This window comes from Typopeltis vanoorti, chromosome 13, assembly GCF_054136105.1.
Source record: "Typopeltis vanoorti isolate ZY-2024b chromosome 13, IOZ_Tvanoo_1.0, whole genome shotgun sequence".
Lineage (NCBI taxonomy): Eukaryota > Metazoa > Arthropoda > Arachnida > Uropygi > Thelyphonidae > Typopeltis > Typopeltis vanoorti.
This window is the reverse complement of record NC_143561.1, coordinates 52,367,624-52,388,033: the sequence shown is the minus strand read 5'-3', so window position 1 is coordinate 52,388,033 and position 20,410 is coordinate 52,367,624. Positions and strand designations below refer to the sequence as shown.

The window sequence follows — 20,410 nt, the reverse complement described above, 5'->3', positions numbered from 1 at the left end:
AAACAAAAGCAATATGTACATCGCCGGAGCTGCATGTAATAGATCTACATGGCGGCATTAGAAAGATTGTTATTAAAATTTGTTTGTATGAGAAAGGCTTGCAGGCTCTAAGTGTAAACATCTGCTAAGTCAGTCAGAAAAGTTCAAACAACTCTCCGATGGCCGGCAACTTACAATTAAAACAAAGCGGAGGAGAAAAAAAGCCGTGCCGAACTTGAAACTTAAGATGAAAGAATCATACTGATTCTTTGGAGTTTGCCAAACTTCATGCAAGGTCTCAGAGGAGGTATAATAAAAAGGGACTGAAGCAAACAGAAGGGGCTGCACGGATCCAGAGATTGCTGCAGAAGTAGAGGGAACCCGGTTCCAGAGACGTCCACAGAGAGACAGGAGAGGCTGCCCGGTTCCAGATGCTCTCAAAGAGGAGGCAGCTCGGTTCCAGATATTGATAAAGCTGCCCGGTCCCAGACGTTGCCGAAGAGAGACAGAGCTGCTCGGTTCCAGACATCGTCAGAGAGCATCCCAGATTCAGACGTTGGCTGAGAGAGGAGTTTTCCGTTTCAAGAAAGGAGCTTCTCGGTTCGAGACGTTTCTCTCTCTATCGAGACGTCTACAAACAGACAGGGCTTTCAAATTGCAGAAAGGAGAAGTCCCAAACGCCGTAGAAGAGAAAAGTTTCCAGTCCAGAAGGATCCTGATTGACAGTTGACAACAGTTTCGTTTTTCTTGGAGGTGGCATTTTCAGTTTCTTAGAGGCGGCAATTCAAGCTACTTGAGACGGCAGTCGTCCAGGCATTTTCGGTGAGCCCAAGTAGAGGAGAAAAGGCGAGCCAAATTTCCCGAAGTACCTTCGCTCGTAAGTTTTTCTTTTCGCCGTGGGAGATTAACATTTTTCCGGAGCTGTACGAGTCCCGCTACATTCCCGATGAAATATATAGCCGACGCCAAAATTCCAGATGAAGATCTGAGATGAAAGAATTGCCATAGAACTTTTAGTGAAAGACTTTTGACTAATTGTGAGATACAGAGCCTTTGTAAGTTCGAAACTTTTATATAATTCCTCTTATAGTTGTATTAGAAAGACTTTTAAGATATATGCTTAATGTTTAATAAGGTTAAGAAGTGTCCTTAAGAGAATCAATTGGCATGTTAGAAGTTGATATCAAATTTGTAAAGATAACTTAACAGAGAGATTTAGGTAACCTCTTTGCGAGTAAGCTTGGAGTTTAATAAGTAAAATTTGTAAACTGAGAGAAGATAACGTTTTGTGTTAAAGAAAGTATTTTAAAGTTGAAGAAAAAAAGCTTCTAAATTTTGCTAAAAAGTTTTTATAGAAGGATAGAGAAAGCAATCTCCCTAATGTTTAAATTCGTGTACATTTCATAGTAATGTAAATAAATGTTATTTGACTTTCTTGTAACCATAGCACTTAATAATATAAACAAGAGAGATTCTGAGAGAGAGAAAAAGCGCGTACAGCTGTATTAGAATAACGGAGAATAAAGTATAAAGTAAAGAAAAAAGCCATCACAAGTAACTAATAGAAATTACAAGTATACAAAGTTAAAATAATAATAACATTTTACAATGTTTCAGTAATGACAGGATAGCAACAGTAGATTTATAAGAGTACGCATCGCAATAGACTACTGACAGTAGCGCAGTGCGGACTATTGTTTCGTCTCTGTGTCGTGTTGTGTAATAATATCTTGTGGGTATAAAATAGAAATGGAATCAAAAATTTAAAAAAAGTTATCCGGTGCACAAAATCGTAAGCGTCATGCTGCAAAAGAGCAGATATTAAGAAACAAACTGGGGCTCTTAATAAATTTGTTAAAATATTAAAATATTCTGATGCAGATTATAACCAACTCAATACATCAGAAATCAAAGTTGACGAACCGGGCACATCATCCAGTTTGAATGAAAGTACTATCGCAACTGTTGAACAAGATAACAAGACGCAGGATTTAAGTGAAAAACAGTTAGGAGAAGATTTAGATGTAGTTGACCACGAAACTAACACATTGTTAGTCTCTGTAAATTTAGAAGATCCATGTGAATGGAGAAATATTGATGAAAAATTACGAGTTGTTTTAATTAAAATGGGGCCTGTTCAAAAGAAAAATATAATATATCCCAGAGATACATATGGTCGTAAATTTGGCGACACGTATTATAATAGACAAATGGAAAACGGGGAGCTCGTGCCAAGAACATGGCTCATTTATTCCGAAACTTTAAATTCTGTTTTTTGCTTTTTTTGTAAACTTTTCGCACCTACTGAATCAAGTAGTCTTGTAGAAGTTTGTAACGATTGGAGAAATGTAAGTACAACTTTGCATATACATGAGACTAGTTTAGCTCACATGAAAAATTTCTTAAAATGGAAGGAACTTGATAAAAATTTAAAAAACAAAACTACTATTGATTGCCAGACTCAAAGCATGCATGAAATGGAAAAGAAACATTGGACGAGTGTTTTAGAACGCTTGATTGAAAGTATAAAATTCCTTGGTAGCCGAAATTTAGCTTTTCGCGGATCATCTGATAAATTATATGAAAGGAATAACGGCAATTTTTTAAAATTAGTTGAACTGTTTGCGAAGTTTGATCCCGTTATGGAAAATCATGTTGAAAGGGCCCTATAATGAAACAATAGAGTACGCTATTTGAGTAAAGACAGTCAAAATGAAATATTGGAAACTTTAAGTAATGCAATCAGGGATACAATTTTATTATCAATTCGAAAATCTAAATATTTTTCCATAATTTTAGACTGCACACCTGATGCAAGTAAAACAGAACAAATGACCATTATTATTCGCTTTGTTTCCTGTGACAATGGAATTGTCAAGATCAGGGAAAACTTTTTAGGTTTTCTAGATATATCAGATTCCACAGGACGTTGTTTATGTGCAACAATAATGGAACAACTGGAAAAATGGAATATTCCCATTGAAGACATGCGAGGTCAAGGGTATGACAATGGGGCATTTATGAAATGGAAAAAATATGGGCTCCAAAATTTGCTTTTGAACAAAAATCCTCGAGCTTTTTACATGCCATGTGCTGCTCATACTCTAAATTTAATCATTAACGATGCAGCCAAAGTGAATGCAGATACAATTAGTTTTGTTGCAATTAATTATTCAAGAAATATATAATTTCTTTTCATTCTGTTACAAACGTCAGGCAATTCTTTTAAATTTCGTAAAAAATTTAACATTGAAACAGCGATCAGAAACGCGATGGGAAGGTAAAATGAATGCAATCCGCCATCTACGATATCAGTTAGGAGAAATTCACTTTTTGGAATTTTAAATAATGAAAATTTTAATAAAGAAACTCAGCACGAAGCACAAACATTATGTGCTAAAATAAAGGACTACAAATTTATTTGCTCTTTTATAACTTGGCATGATTTACTTAACAGAATAAAGCCTGTGAGTAAAATGCTTCAAGACAAAAATATGAACATTACACTTGCTAGAATCTATCGAAAACTTAAAAATATTCTTACAAGAGTATCAATCAGATACAAATTTTAAAGAAGTTCTAAAAACGGCAAAAGAACTGAGTGAAGAGGTGGATGGAGAACAAGAATTTAAAACTGGTACGGAAGTTCGACGACGAAAGAAGACACTACAATTTGAATACGAGCATCATGACGAAACGCCACAATCGCCAGAAGATAAATTTTAGAATAAATGTGTTTTATACACTTCTAGACGTTGCAATGTGTTCGTTAATAGAACGTTTTGAACAACTAAAAACATATTATGATAATTTCAATTTCTTGTATAGATTACTACAAATTAATAACGAAGATTTACGAAAAAATTGTGACGATTTAGAGATTCTCTTGATGGACGGGACAATAAAGACGTAAATGCAATAGAACTATATGATGAGTTATGTGCTTTCGGATATTTTTCGAAAGGATAATTTAAATATTCAAAACCCTTTCGATATTCTTAATTTTATTGTGTCCAATAATTTATCTTTCCTTAGCTTTTCAATTGCTTTAAGAATATTATTATCCTTACCTGTTAGTGTAGAGAGCGGTGAACGTTCCTTTTCCAAGTTGAAATTGATTAAAACCTACTTAAGAACAAGTATGTCACAAAAAAAAAAAAAAAAAAAGGCTTGTTAGTTTGGCGTTAATAGCTATTGAAAATGATGTATGTGTGGAATTAGACGTTAAGACCATTATTTCTAATTTGGTGAATATGAAATCAAGAACCCTAAAATTTTAATAAAAAAATTTCAAGTATATTTATGTAATTTAATTTATTTTCTGTTATTCTGTAAAAATTTTCTTTTTTGAATACTTATATTAATATTAATAAAATGTTCTAATTATTATTTCTGAATTTTTTTTCTTATTTTCTCATCTATCTTGAGTTTCTTTTATTTTCCTAAAAGATAGTTACACTTATAAAAATTATTAAAAAATTTTTACAACTTACTAAGAATTTAGTAAAATGCAAGAATTTTTTAAACTTTAGTTCAAATAAGTTTTAACTTTAATTAAAATTCATTTTAATTTTGTTAGCGATTTGGGTCGGTGAGAAGGCTATAATCCCTGTATCATTATATTCAACGATTAAAGTGAAGTTGCTTTATCAAAATTTTCTTTAACTTTTGAGAATTTTTTGAATATTCGGGTTTTTAATGATTATCCTGCCTAGTCAACACCGCCGGTTCGTTACATTTAGCGAATCAACGTGTGGCTGTTCTGTCAAAATTTATTTAAGAAATTTCAAATAATTAAAATTTTTATTATCGTAAAAGAACCACACACGCCTGGATCGTTACAGGGGCGCTTAGATAGACATTGCATGCGGGCGGCAAAGACCCTAGCGCCGGCTCTGTTTATAATGGTGTCCAGAAGCTCATTTGCTAATAATCTGGTAGAAATCTGTTTACTTATTATAATAAAGTGACACATACATCGAATAAGGGCGTTGTATACACCGTGGTATATTTAGATTTCGCAAAGGCCTTTGATAAATTGCTACACGACAAGTTGGTAATGAAAATTGAACGGCTAGTGCTAAATATTAGATTAGTGCGCTAGATTGGAGATTGGCTGTCTGATAGGTATTAGCAAGTTGATAATATAGAGGAGCGATATCTCAAAAGAGTGAAATTACTAGTAGTGTACTCCAAGGGTCTGTTTTGGGTCCATTGTTGTTTAATTTGTATGTGAATGATATTGAGAGTGATCTGAATGGTGATGTGCAGTTGTTTGCAAATGATGCAAAGTTGTGGAAGCTATCAGGAAGAGTGGATGTTATGGCTTTGCAGGAGAACTTGAATATTTTGGCTGAATCATATAAATGAGTGGGAATGTCAATTGAATGTTGTGAAGCATAAGCTTTTGAAATTTGGGAAGCAGAGTAGAGTACACAATCGGGGATGTGGAGTACTCAATCGGTGAAAATGTTTTGGAAGAGATAAAGTAGATAAGAGATCGGGGATTGATAATGGACAAGGACCTAACATTTTGGGGATATATTGCTATAATTGCGAGGACAGCACAGTTGATAATGGGAATAACGTGGAGGGCACTGACTTGTAAAAGTAAGAATGCTATGGTTCCCTTTTATAAGTCTTTGATCAGGCTTCATATGGATTACTATGTACAGATTTGGTCACCTGGGTTTCAAACAGATGAAAGGAGATATGATCGAGAAATATAAGCGGTTAATATGGGGGAGGTTTTGCATATAATAGGTAAAGATAGGGAGAGAACAAGAGGTCAAAGGAGAGTGTGAACAAGGGAGTGAGAAGCAGGTGTTTTGCATGTAGAATGGCGAGTGATTGGAATGCATTGCCCGAGAGTGTGTGGTGAGCGCAGAGACAGTGAACACATTTCAGGCACAGTATGATAAACTGTGTACGTAACAGTGTGACATCCCGCGATGAGCCTTTTAACTGCATGGAGGTAATAATAATAATAATAATAATAACACCACTTAGAACATTTCTAAGTTCTAAGCAAGAGATGGATTAGTATGATTGAAACGTAGTTGGTGATGAGTTTGTACCGGATTACTATAGAAGTGGTTTTTACACACACACACACACACACACACACAGAAAGAGAGAGAGAGAGATCATATGCAGTCGTAAAGAAGGTGGAAAGATCATGTTATTAGAATGAGCATGCTAACGTGAGTGGAATATATGGCCTTAGAATATAGTGACAGAAATAAACAAGTTTCAGTAACTAGCTGGAATGATTTGATGGGTATTATTTATTTATTTATTTTTCTGGACAGCGAGGATCGCTCAGGATGAAATTTGATTTCACGGAAGTTTACTACTACTTAATCAAATTTCACGGAAGTTTACTACTACTTAAACAAATCCTGTAATTCTTTATTCACAAAGGAAGTAAGAGAAGCTCTTTTAGCCCTAACGTTTTTGAAGATCTGTTGAAAGTACTAGTACTGATACTTTTATATTGTGGTTGTTGGATTTAAAATTAAGAAAAGAATTATAGCATAATATATGATGTAATTTTTTTTTCTCTAAAAGAATTACTATATTTAACCTATTTGGACATTTTTATATTATTTATTAATTTAATTTTCTTTACAGATATTATTTTATTTACACTTACTTTAGTGATTTCTTTTCTATTTCTTGTTTTAAATTCAAATAACAAACGTCATTTTATTTTTATTTTTATAAGTTATTCAGTATTTGACTTATAAGGAAATATTCGTTTCTGGTTCATTAGGGTGAATATCCTCATCGCACTAGTACTTTGCTTTCTATAGTCACGCCCAAGGTTTAGTGTGCCAATGAATGATGTTTATCATAGTCCTTCTTTTCGGAAACTGGCAGGGACTACTCATTTGATAATGTGAACGTTTTAAATGGCAAATTAAACGTTCCTTGTGATAGTGTACAGCTTCTGTGGAAATGCGGGGATTGTCATCATAAAATAAGCTACTGCGTGTGTTGTGTCTTCTTAGATTCAATATAGCTCTGTTTATTTGCTCCGTATGCATCATTTCCGTAATATGAGCATGTTCTGGAGAACAACTTTGATTCAACTTCTTATGTGCCTTAGACTTTTTGCAGATGCTTTTAATTTAGAACCTAGATTACCAGTAGTAAAATATGGAGAACCTGATACATATTTTGGATATTCAGTATCACAACATCAAGTACTGGAGCTTGGATCTGAAAAAATTTTAGAGCAAGTGTAAGTATTGCGTTTGAATAAACTGTTTGTTTTTCTGATTGATGTATTGATGTAAACTTGTGTAACTTGAATTGTTTATTTTTGTTTTCAGTTAATTATTAAGATGGTAATGAAATGTTTTTTACAATAAACTCCATCCCTTTCACCCTCCGCATTGGAAACGAGAGGTGGATATGTTTAATGATTGTTTACGATTATTCTACACCGTTTTAATCGAAGATTAGTTCTTTAAATGAACTGATTCGTAATTCTGTCCTGTAATTATAATCTGATATATGTACCTTATCTTAGATTGAAGTGGTATATGTACAAGAGACCTGAGTTGAGTTTTTTTTCCAAAAAAGCTGATGACAAAGTGTCGGCTTTTTTACAGGCTAATTTTCGATGAGTCATTGATTTATTTGTCTGAAGTAGGTCAGCTGTTAGATTTCTTTTTTTTCTGTCTAAGGACTGGTTATAGACAAAGGAATGAAATGCTGTCTGTTTATGAATGTCAGGAGTATCAGAAATAAGGGAGATGAAATTTGCGTTGATTGAGTTTATTCCACCGCAAATATTTGGAATAAGTGAAATATGGGTGAATTAGAATGATGTCCTGACTGGAATAGAAATGGAAGGGTGTGATGTTTTTTGTGAGGATAGATAGGGCAAGAAGAGAGGGGGATTGCAACAGATGCTAGTGAAGAAATTATGCCTTCACTGGCTTGAGATAAAATGGGAAAATAGTATGTATGGTGTGAGGTGGAGGTCAATAGGATGAAATGTTTACTTTGCTGTTGTTATGGGCAAAGGAATGTTGAGAGTGGACACAAAGAAATGTATTTGGCACATTGCAAAAGTGGCTAAATCAGCTCATCAAATCACTTGGCTTCTGAAAAATACTTTAACATGCAGAGACAAACAAGTTGTTGTTCCTCTGTATCGAGCCTTGATAAGACCCATCTGGGTCTTATCAAGGCTCGATATCTGGTTTCTTCTCGATATCTGGGTCTTGATAAGACCCATCTGGACTACTGTGCCCAGTTATGGGCACCAGGGTTTCTTCGTGATGGGGAGGAAGTGGAGAGGATCCAGAGACGAGTGACCAAGATGATAGCAGGTCTGTGGAATGAACCTTATGAGAATAGGTTGAAGATTTGTGGGTTGCAGAAATTGGTCGATAGGCGAAGGAGGGATGATATGATTGAGACATTCAAGTTACTGAAGGGTTTCTATAAGATTGATTCAGAAGATATTTTTGGAAATATGACTGGTGGTGGGAGGACTAGGGACCATGCATGGAAGCTGGGCAAGAATGTGGTTGACAAGGGTGTTAGAGCTAGGTTTTTTACTTGGAGAGTGGTGAATGAGTGGAATAAGCTTCAGAGTCTGTTGTGGGTGCTACGACCGTGAATGAGTTCCAGGCAAGGTATGATAGATACTGTGTGAATGCCGAATAGTTGTTCTTGACATGATGTTAGGGCCTCCCTCGATGAGTCTGTCGACCCCTTGGAGTTGCCTGGAATAATAATAATAGGCAACTTGGCTTAGTGAGGAAAGTTGATCATTATGGATGATTTTAATGATTACAATATTGATGAAATGAAGAGATAGCCTCATGGAATGAGGAGAATGAATTTCTTGAGGACAACCATCTTAGGTAATAAGTAACAGAGGGTGCATGAGAGAGTGTTAGATATGATGATATCATCAAGGGATGTGATTGTGAGTGGAGTGTCTAATCTTATCTCTCTTAGTGAGAGTGACCACAAAGTGACGACCCTGTCTGTGGCTAGTCATGTGAAGAAGGGATGTGTGTGTGTGTGGAACTAAAGGGCTGGTGATTATGTAAAGCAGGGACAGCTGAGAGCTATAGCATAGAAAGAGGAGTTGAATGGAAAGGAGACAGATGCTAGCACTGATCAAGTGCTATTTAACAGCAGCAATCTCTGAGTGTATTTTAAAGCTGAAAAGGCTAAATAAGGTAGAAATGAACTGAATGGATGAAGGAGTTAAACATAAACTCTAGAAGAAGAAAGGACTGTGGAAGCAATACAAGATTACAATACAGGACTGGTAACTGATAATAATCAGCTGCATGAAGAGTATAAGCATACTTAGATTTTTCAAAGGCCTTTGATTGATTCCAACATGACAAGTTGGTAACTAAACTGAAATGGATGGGATTGGATAAGAGACTGATGAGTTGGAAAGGTTACTGGCTGTCAGATAGGTGTCAGCAGGTTGTGTATGGGGGAGTATAAATTAAAGATACCAAGAAATTATATACTTGGTTTAATCCTTCATCCAAGTGTAAGCAAAAAGTTTGCAGCTGAAGTATTTTCAGAACTGGAGTAACTCATATATATAGAATTTAATGACTTCACATCACTTGCCTTAGTATCTCATAATGCAAAGCACATATCCTTGTGGACATGTATAATGCTATGCATTATGGGAAGGGTCACTACTCATACCAGTTTTGGCCTTTATTGAGGTCTCATCAGTGGGAGCCAGACCCAGAGGTGATACTAAGGTTGAAGTAATGCAGAGGTCATAAAATTATATACATGATTTAATCCTTTATCCAAATGTAACCAAAGTTTGTGTCCGAAGTATTTTCAGGACTGCGGGAGTAGCATATCCCAAAAGAGGAAGATCTCTAGTGGAGTGCTACAGAGGTCTCTGTTTTGGGGCCATTATTGTTTAATTTGTATGTTAATGATATTGGTATAGGCTTAACTGGAGATATGCAGTCGTTTGCTCATGATGTAATATTAGGAAGAACTCTGAGAAGTAGAGCAATTGTGGCTTGTTGTTTGCTCATGATGAAACGTTAGGAAGAACTCTGAGAACTTCTCAGTAGAGTTCTGAGGAAGAACTCTACCGAGAAGTAGAGCAGATGTGGCTTGGTAGCAGGATCTCAATAGACTATGTGAGCAGGCAAATGAGGAACTATCAGTTTAACATTGCAAAGTGCATGCAAGGTCTTGAAATTTAGTAGGTGAGGTTGGGATGCATAGTATACAATAAATGGAGAAATTTTGGAGGAGATGGATGAGATGACAGTTCTGGGATTGATGGTGAACAGAGACTTGAAGTTTATTTTATTTTTTTTTTTAAAATAACGAAACCTGTAGTGCGATTATAATTAAAAGAAACACACGTATTAACCACAGTGAAAATTATTTAATTGTAAATATTTCATCCTAAGTATCTTAGGACATCATCAGTACAGTAGTTTAAAACAATAATAGGAATAACATACAGTTAGGGTGCATGATTACAATAGAATCTCATTAAACGTGCGTAACGTGCTACAGAGGTTAAAAAAAAAAAAAAATTATTTAACACAATTTTGTATGACAATTTCCCATACTTTAGGAATAGTAAGAATGTCGTTGTAGTAAGAAAATCCAAACAATAGGATCCATTGGGAAAAGTCTAAACTTTTACATAGATCTTTATATAAACATGAACGTTTATACAAAGGAAGTTCTGAAGCCCTACTACACAGACCAAACTTAAACCGCAATGATGTTCTTACTATTCCTAAAGTATGGGAAATTGTCATACAAAATTGTGTTAAATAATTTATTTTTTATTTTTTCACTTCTGTGGCATGTTATGCACGTTTAATGAGATTCTATTGTAATCATGCTCCCTAACTGTATGTTATTCCTATTATTGTTTTAAACTACTGTACTGATGATGTCCTAAGATACTTAGGATGAAATATTTACAATTAAATAATTTTCACTGCGGTTAATATGTGTGTTTCTTTTAATTTTAATTTTGAAGTTTATTGGGCTCATCACTAAAATTGTAAGAACATCACAACAATGGAACATTACAGTGGCAATGATGAGGAGTATCCTGACATCTAGAAGCAAAGAGATTATGGTTCCCTTGTATAAGGTCTCACATCAGACTGCATATTATTATTTGACTTCCAGGAAGTCAAGGACTCATCAAAGATAGGTCATACATCACTCACATTGGCTGTCACCTTCTCTTAAACTTATTCACACTAGATGCATTCACTTCTCCAACAGGCAAACTGTTCCACTCACTCATGGTTATATGAGAAAAAAAATCTAACTCTTATCCTTTCTTAAATGCACACAGCCTACACAGATGTTCCCTTGTTCTCTCCTGACCTTCCATATAAGGAAATATTTTATCAACTGATATCCTATAACACCCTCCCAAAAGTTTATAGATCAATAGTGTCATAATAAGTCACAAATTCTCAATCAGTTGTAATCTACATTCAATAATCCTAATATCATCTTTGTAACTCTTCTTTATAGCCTTCGAGACAGCTTATTTATCCTTTTGGAACCTAGGAAACCAAATATATGCATAGTAGTCCAGGTGCAGTCATATCAGGGCCTTGGGAAGAGGCTCAGTGATTTCCATATCTTAAATGTCAATGTTATGTTTCAATATTGCAGTTATCCTCCAAGTTATATTTGCAATTTTTGTTATGTGACCTTTGAACTTCAACTTTCTATCCACCATGACTACAAGATCTTTAGCTTCATCAGTTACACCAAGCATAATCCCTCCAATATAATATGCTGTTGGATGTTGCATCATGCCCAAATGCATAACTTTACACTCAAAACATTGATGGCCATTATTATTTACACACACTTCCAGCATGATCAATTCATCCTGTAAATGCTGCATATCAGTAGCATCTCTGATTGCCTTGTCCATCTTTACATCATCAGCAAATAACTGAAGATTTCCTATCAACCAAGATCTCCAATATCTTGGCTGCAGCAGATGGGATATCAATACATGTACTGACATCTCATCTGTTGCAGTTGCCAAATTCTTATCCAGGTTATGCATCAACTCGAACTTCCTTCTCATGCTTCACTCTCTCTCCATCCAATGTATATGGACCAGCTGTGTGCAGATTTGGTCACCTGGTTTTGAAAGAGATATGGATATGTTAGGGGTTGAGAGAGGGTTCACAAAGTTGGTTTCAGATCCATGAAATATGAAGACAGATGGAAGGAATGCAACTTGCAGAGCTCTGTGAATATAAGGAGATGCATTAAAGGAAGCATTAAAATTAGTTTTAATCCTTTCCCAGTGCTGAAAATATTCCATTAAACCCCAACATGAATATAAGGAGAGGAGATGTGATTGAGAGATATAAGGTAGTGAGAGGTTGTTACCAGGTTAATGTGGAGGAGATTTTTCATTTTTCAGTAGAGGAACACAAGGGTATAATAAGAGGCCATCCCTGGAATCTGTATGGGGGGGGGTGAGCAAGGGAGTGAGTATCAGGTTCTTTGCATTGAGAGTGGTTGGTGAGTGGAATGCATTGCCTGAAAGTGTAGTGAGTGTGGACCTCCTGCAGTGAGTCTTTTGGCTCCATAAAAGGCTAATCTTAATAATAATAATAATATATATATATATATAAATTTAAAATGAGTAGTTTTTAACATATGTTTTGTAACAAGAGATTATTATTATGTGGGCACCTCCATGTCTGAAGACTCATCGTAGGAGACCCAGTCTATCCACACAATCTATCGGTACACCTTTCCTTGAACCCATAAACAGGCAAAGCACTCACAACTCACTCTGTCAACCCATTCCACTCATTCACCACTCTCCAAGCAAAACATCTAGTCCTCACATCCCTACTGACCACACCTTTATTCAACTTCCAGGATGACTCCTTGTTCTAGTCCCTCTAGCTAAGTGCTGAAAGATTTCTCCTGCATGTATCATATAAAATCCTTTAAGCAACTTAAATGTTTCTGTCATATCCCCTCTTTTTCTCATATCAACCAGCTTCTGCAATCCATACACCTTCAATCTATCCTCACAGGGAACATTCCACAGGCCACTCACCATCTTAGTCACTCGCCTCTGAATCCTCTCCACCACTTCCTCATCCCCAAGAAACTCTGAGGATCAGACTTGATCACAGTAATCCAGATGTGGGTGTATCAAGGCCTTATAAAGAGGAATTATAGCTTCCTTTTCTCTACTTGTTAATGTGTTCTTCACTAGCCAAATAATCTTTTGGGCTACCTTAGCAACATGTCTGCTAAACTTTAACGCTCTGTCTACTTTTTCGATACCCAAATTTGATTAGTGTGCCTATCTTAAAAATAAATGTTACAGATTTGAAAAATTTTCAATCTGTACATTTTTTTTATGGCTAACTATTTTAAAAAATCACTCGCCAGGATGAAATAAATTAGTTACCGATTTGAAGAAGTTATTTTTTAATGGCATACCACACTATTTCCATGTAAATATGTTCTAAAATTTATGTTGTCTGCTTTACATAGCATTTTGCTGATCATATCTCATGATTATTTTCCTAACCTTTAATCACGAGTAAAAGAATTAGTGAACATAAAATAGAAGCATGAAAATGATTCGAAAACTAATCTGATTGGAAGAAGAACTTGAAATAATAAAGAAAAATTAACAAGGCGAGTCCAGAACAAAGATAGGACAAGAACACAAAAATGGATGAATCAACTGCTGAATACAAAGAGAAAGGTAAAGCTGCTTCAAGTTCATCATGCATGCATTTGAAATCAAAGTATTATAATGATTGAATTAGAGAGAATCTTTTTACATGGATCAAAGATTGTAACCAAAAACAGATCTCGCTAAACACCGGCCTTATTAAATCAAAAGCATTGTCTCTTTGTAACTTGGAAAGAAAGGGCTGTCAATGATGAAAAAGAAGAATTCCATGTTAGTGCTGGGTAATTTGAGCATTTCAAAAATAGAAATAGCCTACATAATGTTCTAATCACAGGCGAAGCTGCAAGTGCAGATAAGGAGGGGAGGGGGGGGGTGCAAATTATCCAGAGAATTTGAAGAAAACTGTGGAAGAAGGGAGCTATTGTGACCAATAAATATTTAACGTCGATGAAACTGGCCTTTTTTTTTTTGTAAGCGAATGCCTTCCAAGACTTTTCTGGCCAAATCAGAGAAATCTCAGCCTGGTTATAAAGTCGCAAAGTCGAATGAAATTGCTTCTAGCAACATGCAAGCCATTTGGAAGCACATTCTGCCACATTGTGCAAATGATTTTAGAGGCTTTTCAAATTAATCTAAGTTAATTAAATCTCATTCTGTGAAGTTGAGTGATTCCGACCTGCTGAATTTCGATGCAGGAAGATCCTGAAGAATATGAAGAAAATTTAATCACTAACAAGCCCAAAGAGGTTTTACAGAAACAATTTGAAAATAGTTTTTGTACAATCGATTTTTAAGCAGCAATGCTTAGCGATTGACCCTGATGAAGAGAGAGAGAGAGAGAGAGAACAAGTAAAATTTGCAGAAGAGGTAATAGGGCCATACTGTCAGTTGCATGAAAAAAAGAAGCAGAATGCCCGCCAAAGTACGTTAGCTCAATTCTTTGTTAAGAAGCAGAATAATAAATTTATATTCTGAAATGTTTTATTGTCTTTCAGTTTCATGGTTTTTCCTTTAACTAGGCCCTGAGACATACCCTAATTCTTTTATAAAAAAAAAAATTAAGGGTCAAATAAGAAATCTGAGGAACAAATTATACATTTTCCTGTAGGTTATTATATTCGATTAGTGTGTTTTTGATTAATGTGTCTGTTTTAAAGAACACAGATGCATTAATCGAGGGATTGCTGTACTACATGAAAAAATGTACATCATTACTAACTTCCTATCTACAATTTTCCTGTTACCTGTCAAGACTCCAACATTATCAAATCTTATATTTCTATCTTCTAAGGCACTTTTTACTGTATCAATCCACCTATATGAGAATGAGTACAGTAATTAAGGCGCTACCATGAGGAAGAAATGAGCGAAAGAGTTAGTTGTGATTGTAGGGACAAATGATCTAAGTGGACATAACGAGGAGGTGAGAACAAATATCAGGAGACTATTGAGAAGAGTGAAAGATAACAGTGTAGTAGGAAAGGTTGTCAGTGTGTTACCCAGGTATGATGATGATGAGTTGCGACAGAGAGCCAAAATCATGAATGGTATGTTGGTGGAGCTGTGTGAGGAGAAGGGAGTGGAGTTTGTGAATGTATGGCATGTGTTTGAGGGAAGAATGAAATTATACAGGCGTGATGGATTGCATTTAAATGGCTTTGGAGTGAGCGTGCTGGAGAAAGTATTGCCGGATGAAAGTATAGTATGTGGAAGTACAGTGTATGATGCGTGCCAGATATCAGAAGGAAGAGATGAAGAGAAAAATCAGGAGAGTGGTACTGAAGAGACAGCAGTGCTTGGCAGTGGAAACAGTAGTGGGGTGAGAGAGGAAGAGAGAGAGAGAACGGGAATACAAGAGGAACAGGGAAACGGAGGGAGCTCGGGTGGACAGAGAGACGTGGCATAGAGAGAGTGAATGTTGAAAGTGGCAGTGAATGTGTGTATGGAAATGGGGTATATTGCAATGTGGGTGGAGAAGTGGAGACTGAGGAGGTATATGTGGTAAGTGGTGATAAAGGTGATTTGGCAGGTGTAGTGGGGAAATCACAACCAACATATGGCTTGGATAGGACTGGCTATAGACCTAAAAATGAACTGTTGTGTTTGTTTACAAATGCCAGAAGCATCAGAAATAAAGGGGATGAAATGGTTTCAGTGATTGAGTTTATTTGCCCCCAAATCATTGGAATAAGTGAAACATGGTTGAATGAAGATGATATTGTAATGGGAATACGAAAGATACTATACTCTTCCATAAAATGGAAGAGTACAGTATTTTTCATGAGGATAGAAATGGCAGGATGGGATGGGGGGGGTGCTGCTGACAATAGCAGGGGAATTAAGCCCACATAAGGTAGACATGAAAGAGGGAAATGGTGGCAATGGTTATGAGGCAGTGTGGTGTAACATGGAGGTTGAGGGGAAGACATATTTAGTTGGTGGTTGGATGTTGCTATAGGCCTGGGAATGTTGAAGGTGGTGACGAAGAAATGTACAAACAACTTGGATTAGTGAACAAAGGAAGGGTAATTATTATGGGTGATTTTAATTATGGCAGTATAGATTGGAATGAAGAGATAGGTTTTGGGAATAAGGAAAGTGAATTTCTCGAGTTCTTGAGAGATAACTATCTCAGGCAGCATGTAAAGAAAGGCACGGGAGGGTCAAGAATTCTAGATCTCATAATTTTCTCAGAGGATGTAATTGTTAGAGGGATTTCACATTTTCCTCCAGTTGGTGAAAGTGATCATGAAGTTATCACCTGTGTTGTGGCTAGTCATATGCAGGCTTTTGCGAGGAAAGGATTTATGTGGAATTATAAGGCTGGTGATTATGACAAGCTTAAGAGACAACTTTGAGCTATAACATGGAACGAGGAGGTGAGCGGTAAGAAATAAATGCTGCATGGGAACTTATAAAGAATTACATAACAGCCTCAATGTACAAATGTATCCCAAAGGCCAAAAGGCTGATTAAGGTTGGTGTAAAATGGATGAATGTGAAGCGTAAGCATATAATCTGGAAAAAGAAAGTCCTTTGGAGGAAGTACAAGATGAATAATGGTAATCAGTCACGTGAAGAATATAAAGAACAAGCCAGGAGAGTGACTCAGTTAGTAAGGAAAACAAAAGTAGAGTATGAGCAGAAATTGGCAAATCAGCCTATGAAAAAACCCTAGAGAGTTTTTTAGATATGTGGCAAGGAGAAGAAAGAATGATCATGGAAAGATGAAGTTAAGGGATGAAAGTGGTAGAATGGTAACTGCTGCAGAAGACATTGTTGAGGTATTCAGTGATCAATTTGTGTGTTTCATGAGGAACTTAAGTGTAGAGGAGGATAGCTTAATTGTGAGTGAGCAGGAGGTATTTGAGGAAATAACTTTGATGTTAATAAGGCAATAGGATTTGATGAAATATCACCACACATCTTAAGAGAATGTTCCAAGGAACTGGCAGTAGCATTGGCATGCCTGTTTAACAAGAGTTTTGCAACAGCACAAGTTCCAAGGGAGTGGAAGGAGGGTAAAATTGTTCCACTTCATGAAGGTGGTGATAAGGCTGTAGCTTCAAATTATAGACCGGTCTGTATATCTGGAGTTGTGGTGAAGGTCCTGGAGAGATTGGCAAGAAGTAAGATACAGAAATGGGTTGATAGCAGTATTCTCTGTGGTTATCAGCATGGGTTTGTTAAGGGGTGATCATGTTTTACTAACTTACTTATGTACTATAACAAGGTGACAAATACCTTGGACAGAGGAGATGCACATACAGTGGTGTACTTGGATTTTGCAAAGGCTTTTGATAGACTGCCACATGACAAGCTCTTAATTAAATTGAAAGAGATGGGATTGGATAACAGACTTCTGTGTTGGATCAGTGATTGGCTGTCAGATAGGTATCAGAAATTTGTATATGGGGTGCAGTATCTGGAAAGAGAAAGGTCACCAGTGGTGTGCCACAGGGGTGAGTTTTGGAGCCATTGTTGTTCAATTTGTATTTTAATGATATTAGGTTGGGTTTAACTAGTGATATCCAGCTGTGTGCAGATAATGCAAAACTTGGGAAGAGCAATGCACAGTCAGGCTGATGTTAATGCCTTACAAGAGGACTTGAATAGACTGCATGAATGGGCAGGTAAGTGGAACTATCAGTTAATGTTGCCAAGTGTAAGTGTAAAAACTGGATGTAGCTTAAAAATACCAAAGCGCTTTACATCGATTTTTTACAGAGGCCAAGTCCCATGAGAATGTTGTAAAAATAACCTTGTTTGTCTCTGTATATTTTATGCTAGATATTATTATAAACAACCCTTTGGAAATTAACTGTATATACTCCTTTAACAAGAATATTTTAGAGTGTTAAAAACAGAGGCAATGTTTTGCTGCTGGAACGTTGTGTAATAGCTCTCTATGAGAGCATAAGAACGGTTGTTTATGACTTTTGTGTATGAGAAAGTGCTTACAAGCTCTGCGCATAAACACCTCCAAAGTCAGTCTAAAAGGTTCAAACAACTTTCCACTGACCAACAACTTACGATTAAAAGAGTGCACGGAAGAGAACAAAGTGCGGGTCGAACTTAAAAGAAGATGAAAGAGTCATGCCAAATTCTTCAGACTTTACTACCCTTAGTGCAAGGGCCCAAGATTGCAAAATAAAAGGGGACTGAGCTGATCATAAGGGGCTTCCAGTCGTTAGCAGAGAGTCATCAAAAGTCGGAATCAGAGTGGCAGCAAGCTGCAGACCATAAGCAGAGTCCGAACCAGAGCAGTGGCAGCAGAGAAAAGAGGTGAAGCAAGACCCCAGTTACTAAAGAGGAGAGCCGAGATTCAGGTGCCAAGAGAGCAAAGGCAAAGCGCTGTTACCGAAAAGAGCCAGAGCCAGTCGACGGTAGTTACAGTCATCTGCAATTAGTAGTAGAAGGAAGTTCCCCAAGTAAGGATCCAGAGGAGAATTTTCCCATATGCTGAAACCTCTTGTATGTGCTATTCGAGTACTGCAGATTGCAGTCCAAAAGCCTGCTAATATCCTGACGTGATACTGCTGTAGTAAGACACTCCTGAAGTAAGCCTAAAACTTGAGATGAAAGAAAAGCCATAAAGACTTTAGAAAAAGACTCTTGACTGAATGTGCGATACAGAGCCTCTGTAACTCCCTTTGTATATTTTCTCTTATAATCTACGAGATATGTTGTATGTGGATTGTTAAGAATTAGTTTAATAATAATAATAAGTGTCCATAAGAGAGTCAATTGGCATGTTAGAAGTTGATATCTAATTTATAGAAATAACCTCTTTGCGAGTAAACTAGAAGTTTAATGAGTTGAATTTGTAAGCAGAGAATAAATAAGTTTTAGCATTAAAGAGATTATTTAGTGTTGAAATGAAAGGGTTCTAATTTTATGCTGAAGATTTTATAGATGGGTAGAGAAAGCAAACAACACCATCTGTTACATAAGGTTTTGAGATTTGGTAAACAATGATGGGATGCCAAGTATACACTTGGTGGGGAAACTTAACAGAAGTAGTGGAGATGACAGATCTAGGTGTGATGGTGGACAAGGACCTGAAATTCAGGGGCCACATTGCACAAGTTGTGAAGTCATCACATTGAATAATGGCAATGATGCAGAGAACCCTAACATGCAGAAATAGAGAGGTTATGATTCCATTGTATAAGGCCTCGGTCAGGCCTCATATGGATTATTGTGTACAGATTTGGTCTCCGGGTTTTCATGGTGACGAGGATATGTTCGAAGGGTTCAGAGAAGATTCACAAAGTTAGTCAGTGGTCTTTGGAATGGAGTACGAGGACAAATTGAGGGAATGTAAGTTGCAGAGCCTCGTCTATAGGAGGAAGAGTGTGGGGGGAATATGATTGAGACATATAAACTGGTCAGGGGTTGTTATCAGGTAGACATGGAAGAGATTTTTCGTGTAATTGGAGAGGGAAGTAGAACAAGAGGCCATTGCTGGAAACTGTATAAGGAGGGTGTGAGCAAAGGAGTGAGAAGAAGGTTCTTTCCATGAAGGGTGGTTGGTGAGTGGAATGCATTGCCTGAGTGTGTTGTGGACACATTGAATCAGTTTAAGACACGGTTGGATGAGCATTGTATGCAATAGTGAGTACCTCCCATGATGAGTCTCTTACTCCATGGAGTCGGGTGTTGATAATAATAATATATCTTGGTCTTCCTCTGGGTATTTTTCCAGCCAACCTGGCTGAGAACACTTGTTTTTTTTTCTTCTCCATTCTGTTTAAATGACCATACCACCTGAAATTAGCTCTACTAACACATTCCTGAATGATAACATGACAGGTTCTTTCCTAATGTCTTCATTTTTTAATGTGATACTACCATTGATGCCATCTGTTAACTCCATTATTCTTTCTCAGAACTCTCATATCAGAGGTCTCCAGTCTTTTCTCAAGTGTTTTTCAAGTATTTCTATCCAGTTCTCAGATCCATAAGTTAAAATTGGTTTGAATGCTATCTTGTATGCAACTAATCTGGTGTTTTGACTAATTTCTTTTTTATTCCATATATATTTATCAGCTGACTTCCTACCATACCAACTTTATAATTCTGTTGTTTATTTTCATATTTGATTTACCATCTTCACTAAAGATTGTGCCTAAATAGCTGAAATGTTTTTCTTGGTCTGTAGGTTCACCATTCAGGATTTATTCAGAAGTATAATGTCATCTGCATAAAGTAAAGAGCTAAGATTAACAT

At 36.5% G+C, this 20,410-nt stretch overlaps 1 protein-coding gene across 1 annotated transcript in view; it reads left to right on the top strand.

The window, feature by feature from the left end:
• Positions 1–200: 200 nt before the first annotated feature.
• LOC150100151 (integrin alpha-PS1-like) overlaps positions 201–20,410 on the top strand; it is a 573,942-nt gene continuing 553,732 nt past the window's right edge. Inside the window, exons 1-2 of the mRNA XM_090402382.1 lie at positions 201–1,034; positions 6,755–7,225. Coding sequence (XP_090258508.1) covers positions 7,023–7,225 — 203 coding nt within the window. The 5' untranslated portion in view covers positions 201–1,034; positions 6,755–7,022. The remainder of the gene's footprint in view (positions 1,035–6,754; positions 7,226–20,410) is intronic.